Source organism: Fukomys damarensis, unplaced genomic scaffold (assembly GCF_012274545.1).
Source record: "Fukomys damarensis isolate Sample0158 unplaced genomic scaffold, DMR_v1.0_HiC HiC_scaffold_21, whole genome shotgun sequence".
Classification (NCBI taxonomy): domain Eukaryota; kingdom Metazoa; phylum Chordata; class Mammalia; order Rodentia; family Bathyergidae; genus Fukomys; species Fukomys damarensis.
The window spans coordinates 39,815,942-39,827,660 of record NW_022900933.1 but is presented as its reverse complement, the minus strand read 5'-3'; the positions used below and the strand labels follow the sequence as shown (position 1 = coordinate 39,827,660).

General features: G+C 48.6%; 2 protein-coding genes across 4 annotated transcripts in view; one reads left to right on the top strand and one right to left on the bottom strand.

Annotated features, from left to right (window-relative positions):
- Tecpr2 (tectonin beta-propeller repeat containing 2) overlaps nucleotides 1-11,614 on the bottom strand; it is a 69,609-nt gene extending 57,995 nt beyond the window's left edge. For 2 of the 3 annotated variants that reach the window (XM_010607252.1, XM_033766818.1), the window contains exon 1: nucleotides 6,014-6,471. In XM_010607252.1, the coding sequence (XP_010605554.1) occupies nucleotides 6,014-6,232 (219 nt within the window). In that variant the 5' untranslated portion in view covers nucleotides 6,233-6,471. Of the gene's footprint in view, nucleotides 1-6,013; nucleotides 6,472-11,536 lie in introns of those variants that run through there. The other variant, XM_010607253.3, reaches the window with a different exon arrangement.
- LOC109117508 (60S ribosomal protein L17-like) lies at nucleotides 4,124-4,813 on the top strand. Its single transcript, XM_019205022.2, is given in 3 exon segments — nucleotides 4,124-4,475; nucleotides 4,511-4,614; nucleotides 4,617-4,813. Coding segments are annotated over 3 exon segments (552 nt in total). The 5' UTR covers nucleotides 4,124-4,176; the 3' UTR covers nucleotides 4,766-4,813.
- Nucleotides 11,615-11,719: the final 105 nt, after the last annotated feature.

Genomic DNA, 11,719 nt, shown 5'->3' with positions numbered 1-11,719 from the left:
CTGCCTGGCAAGCTCAAGGTTCTGAGTTTGATCCCTGGTGCCATAAATAAATAAATAAATAAATAAATAAATAAATAAATAAATAAATAAATAAATAAAACAGCTTTGGCTGATTGCACAGACCTGTAATCCTAGTACTCTGGAGGCTGAGGCAGGACGATCTCAAATTCAAGGCCAGCCTGGACTACACAGTGAGACCCTGTCTCAAACAAAACAAAAAGACAACTCTGCCCATCTGTGATCCCCTTTACTGTGTGTGTGTGTTTAACCTCCTCACTTTCCTCATTTCCTGTGTCCTAGGGGGGCAGCTATTGTTGCTCTCCTGGTAGCAACAAACTTCCTCAAATGGAAAGCCAGCAATCAAAAACTTCAAGGAAAAAGTCTTTCACTTGAAGGTGCCAGGAATCCTTTTCTGGATAAACATCTCAGGCTAGACTAGCAGTCCTGGACCCTGAGGCTCCCTGGTGGGTAGCTCCACCTCTATACTAAAAAGAAGTGCTCTTTGCTAGTAGACCATGGGAAATCATGGGCTGACAAGGCTTTCTTTATGAGCACCTGTGGCTGGCCCAGGTTAACCCTGGGCAGGAACTGCCAGCAACCAAACCACCAGGGTGCTAGGGATGCGTGGAGATCAGCAGTGACACAGGCTGGTTCACCGTTCTCCTTCTTCACCTCCGAAGAAAATCCGCAGGACCTGAACCACCTGAGGGCTACAGAAGCTGCCTGCTTTTGTGGAGTCAGCAAAACGGAGTGGGGACCTTGCAAGGAGCAGAAAGGAGGTGCAAGGCTTCAGCAGGAGAGCTGTGACACTTCCCTTCTTCTGTGCTCTGCGGAGCCACATCCTCCACCCCATACCTTCACAGCGGGGGACCTGTAGCCTGAGGAAGTCAGAAGGGGTCCGGTTTCACTTTCTCCTCTGTCCTCATCCAGCTATTCCGCAATGTTTACTGGGAAAGGTAGCAGTGCACAGGCCAACCATCCCTAACCCAAAACCCAAAGGCCAACATGATGCTCAAGAAGTCTGGAATTTCTGACAAGCTGAGGCAGGAGGACTGCAAGACCTATGCCAGGCTGGATAACTCACTGAGGTCCTGTCTCAGAATTCAAAAATAAACAGGGCCTGGGATTTAGCTCAGTGGTAGAGCACTTGCATAGCACCCTAACTCCAGAAGTATATCTCAGTGAGTCACTGTCAAAAATAACTGAAAGCCAGATTCCTAGGAACCAATGAAACAAAGCAATTAATGCGAAGGACCCGAGTGGGACTCCATCCGGTGATGCTACAGACAGTGCGTAGCTGTCCACAGCTGCTCATACCTGGACCTGAGAGGTTCTTCCAGCTGGGGGTGGGCAGGGGCGAAGGCGTTACGCAGATGAACCTCTGGCTGACATGGCAAGAAAGAAAATTCACTTCTGTATCACTTCTTTTTTTTTTGGCGATACCAGGGACTGAACTCAGGACCTGTGCCAGGCAGGTGTGGTACCGCTGAGCTAAATCCCTGGTCCTATATCACTTTTATAAATGTACTGGGTTTCAGTGATCCCTCACCTAGGTATCTTCCCCAGAGAGCTTAAGACATCATTCTACAGCAGTTCATGCATATCAATGTTTGCAGCAGCACAACTCACAACAGCTAAGTCCTGTGCGCAGCCTGTGTGCCCATCCACAGACTGGACAGAAAAAGTGTGGTATCTACATGACGGAATACAAAATGACACATCTGAGACAGGTACAGGAGAATGGGTGCACGTGGAGAACAGAATGTTGTGTGAAATAAACCAGACACACAAGCTTAAGTGCCACAGGGTATCTCTCATCTGAGCGAGGTAAAGTAGAAATAAAGAAAATGGTAAGGGACGGATGGAAGGAGACAAGGGGACAGAGTCCCTGCAACAGGGAAGTGGACCAAGGAATGAGGGAGAGGGGTGAGGAGGAGGGGAAGGGGAAAGAAGAAGAAAGATGTGCCACACACAGGAACCCAATTAACCCCAATTAATGTACACACTGTGCCATACATGGGGAACCGGTGGGGGGGGGCTTAAAAACAGCATCACCCTGTAATCTGTACATACAACCACACCCCCAGGTGACTGCAAACTGCAGAACTGCAAACATGCACAAATAAGATTTCCTTTATGTGTCCGGGTTTAGGCAGGCAAGGTGGCATCCACCCAGATTCCTAGCTCCTCAAGAGGCTGAGGCAGGAGACCGAATGGTGACTCCTGACATGCTGTCAGGCTCGTGCTTCTCCCTCCTCCCACAAGAGCCCTCTGCTGAGAGGTGGCCTGGCCACATCTCCCAGCCCTGCCCGGCTACATCAACCTGTAGCCACTCCTGACACTTGCGCTGTGAAGACTGATCATCCTCACCCACCTCTTCACGGGGCCACCACACCATCCCCAGGGGCAAAATGACCAGGACAGAAATGTTCTAGAGCAATGGAACATGGAGGCCACCCCCAGGAAAGAGGGCTCAGGTGCTGCTGCAGCAAGAGTAGAACCAGGGACTCTTAAGCAGAGCCAGGAGGACCCTGAGGGGGGCAGCGGTCTTCTCCCTTCGCACACCCACACTGCCCCACACCTTGCAAATCAGGCCTGTCTGCTCTATCGGCAGCAGCGTGCAGCCCACCTGACACTAAGCCAGGAAGCAAGCAAGGGCTGAAAGCCATACAAAGAGATTGGAAAGAGATTGCTCAATTGGGGCCCTAGGGGCAGGCAGAGGGAGACGAGGGCTCTCCTGAGCTCAAGGCCAGCTTGGAGCACAGACTCCATTCTCAAGAAAAAACAGAACAGGAAGGGTCCAGGTTTTAGCCAAGAGGTGCGGCCACCTGCCTCACAAGCGCAAGGACCTGAGTTCTATTCCTGGTATAAAAAAAAACCCACCACACAAGAAGAAGAAGAAGAGAAAAGGCCCAGGTCAGTTATCTTTTGGGGATGTTTTCCACTCACATGTCATCCTTGTATTTACCAATTTATGACATTTTTGTGCTTGCTGCTGGTTCCCTGCCAGTCTCTCTGTGCTTTCGGCAGCAGCAGGAAGGACTGCGTGTGCTGCCATCTGCCTCTCCCTCTGCCTTCTTTGGGGAGGCAAGGGTTCCTAAGCACCACTTCTGAGAACAAGTGCTGGGCTATATTTACCACAGAGAAGACCCACTTTCTTCTTCAGGAACATAACTTCGCTTTAAACTTGACTTTCAGCCATGCGATGCATGAATTTGAGGGCAAACCTCCATCTCTGGACATCCTAGAGCCCACGAGTCAGAAGTCCTGTGCTTCAACTCAAGGCCCAGGGCAGCCCTGCCTCCCCAAGGGAGCGAGCACAGGGTGCCTGTGGCAAGACTCAGTGCTTTATTGCATGTGCTGTGGACAGAACTCACACTCTGTACAACCCAGGCCAGCTCTCTACCATGACACTACACACCTAGCCCGGGTTTCATCGTAAAGTGTGTAAATCATGCCCAGTGACTCCAAGAACCAGCCAGCTCCAACAATAAAATGGTAATTACAGCACGGGATTTAATTACACCTGTTGGGTCTGACACCTGGCAACACAGGCTCAAACGATCTGTGCTATTTGCAATCACACAACTACCATGGTTCTTAGTCTACTTTAAGGCAACTTCACTATGTTGTCGGGTTTTCCCTCTTTTGCAGTCCTGGAGACTGAAGCCAGGACTCGATCACTCAGCTGTGACCCCAGTGCAACAGGGATGCAGCAGCTACCAGCACCCAAGGATGCGTCTGCCTCGTCTTCTCTTCACAGCTATGCTCCCCAAGCATGGAACCCTGGCCACACAATCCCTCCCACAAGTTCAAAACGTACTGCTGCCTTCCAGCCCCAGAGTTCCTGACCAGAAGTCCGCCTCATCACATCCTTGTGTCCCTGAGGGGAACATGCCAGTTTTCTCTAGCTCCATTTCAGACTGTTTGTCAGGTTGATTACGTCACCGGGAATGGATTCTGTCATTTATCCTTTTGGGGTTCACTGCTGGAGTCATAAATCTTCCTCATTACCTGAGGAATTTCAGAGTTCAGTTCTATTAAGTTCATTACTAAAGCTTAAAGATTAACTGTGTAATGATCTTAAGTGTTAGGGAAATTTGATCAGTTAAAGATTACAGTTAAGATTTCATGAAATCTACTCTTCCTGTAAGCGGCCAGAGGTGACCTGTGAAAATGGTTCGCTACTCTCTTGACCCAGAAAACCCCACAAAATCATGCAAATCAAGAGGCTCAAATCTTCGTGTTCACTTTAAGAACACCCGTGAAACTGCCCAGGCCATCAAGGGTATGCATATCCGAAAGGTCACCAAGTATCTGAAGGATGTCACATTAAAGAAGCAGTGTGTGCCATTCCGGCGTTACAACGGTGGAGTTGGTAGGTGTGCCCAGGCCAAACAGTGGGGCTGGGCACAGGGCCGATGGCCCAAAAAGAGTGCTGAATTTTTGCTGCATATGCTTAAAAATGCAGAGAGGAATGCTGAGATTAAGGGGAGATGTAGATTGAGAGTAATGCTGAGCTTAAGGGTTTAGATGTAGATTCTCTGGTCATTGAACATATCCAGGTGAACAAAGCACCCAAAATGCGCCGCCGTACTTACAGAGCTCATGGCCGATTAACCCATACATGAGCTCCCCCTGCCACATTGAGATGATCCTTACTGAAAAGGAACAAATTGTTCCTAAACCAGAGGAGGAAGTTGCACAAAAGAAAAACATATCCCAGAAGAAACTGAAGAAACAAAAGCTTATGGCACGGGAATAAATTAACCATAAAATAAATGCAAATGAAAGTTAAAAAAAAAAAACAAAACATTTCATGAAATCTTAAAGAAAAGGAAAAGCAACAGTTTTAACTGGGGGCCAGGGTCTTGCTATGTAGTGCAGGCTGGCCTTGAACTCACAACATAGCCCAGGCTGCCCTCTGACTCATGGTGAGCCTCCTGACTCAGCCTCCTGAGTACTGGGATTACAGGTGTATGCCACCATACCTGGCAAGAAAAACTAACTTTAAAACCAGGTGTATATCCCTGCAATCCGTGTACTAAGGAGGCTGGGGCAGAAAGAGCACAACTTCAAGGCCAGCCGAAGCAGTCTAGTGATACCCTGTCTCAAAATAAAGAATAAAAAGGGCTGGGGATGTAGCCCAGTGGCACAGCACTTGCCAAGCACATGTCAGGCTCTGGGGCTGGTCCTCAGCACTGAAAAAGAAAAAAAAAAAAAAATTTAAAAATCAAAACTTCAGGGTCAGGGATTTGGCTCATTGGTTCCACCGCCTGCCTTGCAAATGCAAGGTCCTGAGTTTGATCCCCCGTGCCAAAAAAAAAAAAATCAAAACTTTAATTTTCATTGAATGTATTTTAAAACACAAGTGTGGCTGGGCATGGTGGCATATGCATGTAATCCCAGAATCCAGAAGGCTGAGACAAGAGCATCACCATGAGTTCAAAATCAGCCTGGACTACATAGTGAGAACGGGTCTCAAAAATATTTTAAAAACCAAGTGTTTTGTGTTCTCCTTGATGCAAAAACCCACTGTTCACAGGCAGAGGAGCCCTGCTAAGCCACCTCTGAGCACCACCACAACTGCCTGCTCAAGTGAGCTAACAGATCTGACCAAGCCCTGCTGCCATGGCCGTCCTCATCCACAGCACCCAGATGGCCAGCAGCAGCAGTGCCGGGGTCTCCAAGCGGCAGGCGCCTTATTCAAGGTGTGCGTGACTTCGGCCACTCACCAACACTGAGCTAGGTCCTCTGCGTAACCATCCCATGAGGACTAGAGATCACTCTAGTCAGCCGAGTGCTCAGAGAAACAAATGTCTCCAAAGTTCTCTAGCAAGTGTCAAATGCTAAAATACTCTTTAAACGTGACGCAGTCTTTGGAGAGAGGAAAAACAACTGAAACACACAGTTTTCAGTTACACCCCACCTGGTAACGCCAGAAGGTGAACCGCAGCAGCCGGAAGTCAGGGACCTTACCTGGGAACCAGGCACCCGTGCCAGCAGGACTCACCTCAAAGTTGTACTTCCGCATGTGGCTGAAGCGGCGGCAGTACAGGTAGAGCATGCCAATGCTGCTGCCCACGGCGATGTAGTCCCCGTTGGCGTCGAGCGCCGTGAGGTAGACCACCAGGGAGCGGAAACCCTTCTGCACCTTGGCAGGGATGGCATTGAGGAGATGGTACAGGGGGCAGAACTCTCGGAAGGTCACGGGGTCCGGTGTCGACGCCATGGCCACAGTTTCCACACACAGTCTTCCAGCAGGAAAAGGGGTGCGTGCTCGTCATCGAGGGAAAGCTGGGGTTGTAGAACAATGCGTTATCCTTTAGTGCCCCACCATGCAACCAAGAGGTGGTTTAACAGTGAGAAGGCCACCAGGCATGTCAGCATGTGCCTACAATTCTAGTGTTCTGGAGGCTGAGGCAGAAGGCCACTGAGAGTTCAAGGCCAGTCTGAAATACACAGTGGGACCCTGGCTCAAAAAAGAACGAAAAAAAAAAAAAAAAAAAAAAAAAAAAAAAAAAAAAAAACAAAAAAAAAAAAAAAAAAAAACAAAAAAAAAAAAAAAAAAAAACAAAAAAAAAAAAAAAAAAAAACAAAAAAAAAAAAAAAAAAAAACAAAAAAAAAAAAAAAAAAAAACAAAAAAAAAAAAAAAAAAAAACAAAAAAAAAAAAAAAAAAAAACAAAAAAAAAAAAAAAAAAAAACAAAAAAAAAAAAAAAAAAAAACAAAAAAAAAAAAAAAAAAAAACAAAAAAAAAAAAAAAAAAAAACAAAAAAAAAAAAAAAAAAAAACAAAAAAAAAAAAAAAAAAAAAAAAAAAGAAAGAAAAGAAAAAGAAAAACCTAACTAACATACCCCTCTTTTAGCAGAACTAAAGCTCCAGAAGGCTCTGAAATTGGCCCTAGGGCCAGGGATTTAGCTCAGTGGTTCCACTGCCTGCCTCACAAGCTCAAGGTCCCAAGTTTGATCCCTGCTGCCAAAAAAGAATAAAGAAATTGGCCCAAGGCTGCACAATTTCAGTGTCCAGTGCCACCGAAATCTGGACCATGAGCGCTGGTCCTGCCCAGACCATAAACTGACAACTTCCTAAGAGCCAGCCAGGCTTAGGGAGAGATCCCGACTTCAGAACTCCTGAATTACACAGGTGTTCTGAAAAGGCAGGTGGGGGCCCCCAACTCAGCCCTCAGCACACACACAGCAGCTGCCACCGCGGGCTGGCACCAAGGGAGAGCACTGGCCACCACGAGGCCACCAAAGACAGGCGTGCTGTGGCACAGATAGTGACGGCCAGCACTGCTCCTCAACAGCGCCACTCTTAGCACCCTGGCTCACGAATTCCTCCCATGGAACCCATGGGGGAGGCTCCACGGCCATCCCCACATCACACACAAGACTGTCCCCACCTGGATCATCCCTTCCACCTGCAAGGGACAGATGGAAGTGGCAACGGCTCTGTTGCATATGTACACAACCACACATCAAGGCAACAGCACTTATTTAATTTAAAGCAGTATTTTCTTTGTTCAACAGTCCTAAGTGCTCACTATGGGAAACTTGCTAATACAGATCTAGAAAAGCCCATAGCTGGGCACCGTGGCACTTGGGAGCTGAGGCAGGAGGATCCCCGTGGGTTCAAAGCCAGCCTGGGCCACATAGTGAGATGCTGTCTCAAAAAAACCACAGGGAAAAGTACAAAATAGAGGTCACTCATAAACCATCACGCAGATGAGTAGTATGCAGGCCACGTCACTATGCTACATCACTGTGCTGTGTGCAGATCGATATCTAAACAGCTGCAGATATGTGCACACACACAGAGCTTCTCACTTAATAGATCAGGAGCGTTTTCAATGTGGTTATTATTAAATATTCCCTAGCACAGTGACGGGGAGCCCGTCAGAGCTTTCAGTGATAACAGCCTGCCACGGCACATATGCCACACGTCTGCCACTGCCCTAGAACACAACTTTTAATGACTACAGAAAAACATGAAAGAACACACTGTAGATATAAGCTAAACCCTTCTCAACCAAAATGTTCTGACTGCACCATCATACACACCACTGACACAGACCCAGGACTATTCTCGGGGTGGGTGTCAGCAGGTAAAAAGGTCGAGCTGTTCCATGTCTTCTAATACCTTCCAGAGCAGTCACACTGACCAGGGTCACCCTCCTGTTTTTTCAAAGGACCCTGTGAGCACCTGGGGAGCAGGCTGAGGCAGCTCAGGTGGGCCCCTGGGCGACTGCACATGTCTAGGGCTCAATTCCCTGAGGCTTGTGCCTGCACCCAGGGTTCACATGGAAGGAAGACTGAGGCCGCCTCCCAGCAAAATGCAGCACTCCAGAGGCTAAGGCAGGACTCCATGAGCTCAAGGCCAGTCTGAGCTACACAGCAAGATCCTGCCTCAAAAAACAAAAGAGGGGCCGAGAATTTAGCTCAGTGGTGCCACTGCCTGCCTCACATGCACAAGGACCCAAGTTCAATCACCGGTGCCAAAAAAAACAGGCCACAGGGAGGAAGGCTGGGGCACTGTATCCTGCCTTGGGCTAGGCCTGTGAGAAATACTTTAGACCACAAACACTACAGTGGAGACGCTGCCCCTCCTGTGGCCAGTTCTCACACAGCCTCCTAGGCTCCACTCCAGCACACGGTCCCAGTAACACTGCCATCAAGCTGGCCCTGTCCCCCATGGAGAAGCAGCACTGTGACAGGATAAGGGCCTGGGAGTGAAAAGGCCAGGGCTCCAATGCCAGTACTACCCCACACTCTCGGTGGGGCCTGGGAAAATTACTACCCGCTCTTCATTTCTATTTACCCAACTGAAGATGGATTAACATGGGTAAATGGCTAATGTCTAGCACACACTTAGCCTTCCTGCTATATACTTTTTTAAATAGGGCCTTGCTAAATTCTTCAGCCTGGACTCAAACTTGTGATCCTCCTATTTTAGCCTCCTGGAGTGCTGGGATTATAGGCAGGTGACACCACCCCTAATTTAGCCTTGTACCTTTATCATTTTGATTTGTGCTGTGCTGTTTTGTTGTTTTGTGACAGGGTGCCAATTCACTTGTAGCCCAGGATAGCCTTGAACTCACAGTGATCTGCCTGCCTGAGTCTCCCAGGCCTCCAAGTGCTGCTGGGATTACAGGTATGTACTGACACGCCTGGCTGTGTCTGTCATTTATACAGCTGCTGGGGCCACACTCCGCAAGTTAGAAGAGAGTCATCATCCCCATTCCTTCTTCCCCCTCCCTTCAATCACTAGGTTTCTTCATTTTAGTCCCTAATACAGGGATGGCAAACCTTTTAGTGACCAAGTGCCCAAACTGCAATCCAAATCCACTTATTTATCCAAAAGTGCCAACACTGCAATTAAACCTGAACACTGAGATTTCAGTTTAGGAAAAACAACTTATACATTAATATCTCTTGTCTTACAAAAAAAACAAATCACAAGTGTGCCATAGGTTCACCACCACTGCCCTGAGGCCTCCCACGTGCCCCAAGCCATTGACCTCCCAAGGCTCAGGCCAATGTCACTGCCACCCCAACCTCTCCTGGGTGCCTGACCCAGCTGCACCACTGGCTCCCTCCCTTCTCATCTGTGGGCAAACAGACACGCTTTCCCTGGGACACCAGGCAGCCCACATATGGCCTCTGCCGCCCTGGGGCTCTGCGTCCTCCACCTGCCCCAGCCTTGCTGCGCAGCCACAGGTGCCAACTCAGGCACTGCTCACCTCCTGGCTTCTCCACACTCTGCCTTCGCCTCCCTGGGCACTGGCTCAGGCCATTCCCTTTGCTCTGAGCAGCTCAGACTGAGCAATCAGGGAAGAAGGAAGGCGTTTTAGCTCAGGTTGGACAGTGGCCAAAGGCCTGAGGCCCTTCTCTACAGAGCCCCAGGCAGCACAAGGCACAGAGGACCAGGCCAAGCAAGCTGGCCTCCTCTGCTTTCTCAGCCCTGCACAGGAAGCCACTAATCTATTCTTGGGGCTCTGCCCCCATGAGCACATCTAACCCTTCCTTTCTGGTGAAGGTCCCCTTTCCAAACACTTACCATGACTCCAGGCTAAATGTCCAATACAAGATTCCAGACTCACCCAACCACTGCAGAGCTTCCTTATCTGCTAGCTGGTGAGATACCCGAGAAGCTGAAGGAGTAAGGGGCACTTCACACCTCAGCTACTGTTATTTCCTCTTTTAAACTCTTTCTTAGCTGGACCTGATGGCATACACCTGTAATTGCAACACTTGGGAGGCTGAGGCAGGAGATCAAAACTTTGAATGGAGCCTGGGCCACTTAGCAACTTAGTGAGACCCCATTTCCTCAAAGAAGTTCTATCAAATTGACAATTTCCAAAACTTAGCCTGATTTGATAATGTTCACTGAGAGTTCCATAATTCCCATGTGAGAGTGGGTTTCTCTTTGGCACAACTGTGATCCTACTAACCAAAGTAACTTCCAAAGGTGCAGGGAAGGAGTGCAGGGCTGCCCTGGCCAGGCAGCTCCAATTAAAACTGTCCTGGGGTGGGGGCATAGCTCAGTGGTAGAGTTTTGTCCAGCAGCATAAGGCCCTGAGTTCCAGTTCCCAGAACTACAAAACAGAAAGCAAAACACTGTCACAGTTCTACAGTAGTACCACATAACCAAATTTTGAATCAAAAGTGTTGATCAGCCAGGCATGATGCATGCCTGTATTCCTAGCACTTGGGAGGCAGAGGCAGGAGGATGGCCACAAGCTCGAGGCCAGCCCAGGCAACAGTGGAGAGTTCAATACACAGTGAGACGCTGCCTCAAAAAACTGAAAACAAAAAGATAAAATTAAATCATTTGTAGGAAAATGGATGCACCTTGAGGCTATGCTAAATGAAATAAATCAGACGCACAATATTAAATACCACATTTACCACCTTATACAAGAAACTCTAAATATAAACAAAGAGCAAAATAAAAGATAATAAGGAGTTGGGAGATAGATCTTTTTCAAAAGAAGAGGATCAAGAGGTGGAGGAAAGGAGAGTGGGAAGGGAAAGCAGATAAAGAAAGGAAAGTGTGTATGTACACGTAAGCACACAAAGAATGTCAACATTACACACTGCAAACATGGACTAGGACAAAACCAGACCCCAGAGGGAGAGACACAAAGCAGCTCCGAAGACCAGGACTTAATGGCGACAAAAGACTCCAGGGGCTTCACTCCCAGATTCTGCCAAGAAAATTTCCCAGAACTCCCTTGCCTGAAGTTTCTAAACTCCTGTCTGGGGAGAAAGTCACCCCGAGTGTGACTTGGTAGCCCAGGAAAGGGTGCGCCTAGGCTGACCGCCCGCTTTCTGCCAACAAAGGGAACAAACAGAACAGAATAAAATTCTGAATCTCGGTTAAAAAGAGGAAAGACAAAGAGCAGGGAAGAGAAGAGGAAGGAGAGACTTAAATCAGGAGAAGTGAGGAGACTAAACAGCGACCGGGGCAGAGGCAGTGACAGGCACAGGAGGCGAAGCATTGCTCGGGACGGAGATCCCCCGACTCCACAGACCTGACTATCTGGCCTCCACTCCATCTTCCCCAGCAGCCCGGCCTTGACCCAGGCGCCCATTTTGACCCTTGATCCCCATTCTGCGTCCTAGGCCTCCCAGTAGGGATGACGGGGGTCGCTCACTGTCCACTTCGGAACACTCTCTGGACAGCCCCCCGTGTCAAGGCCTGAGGCGGACGGTGT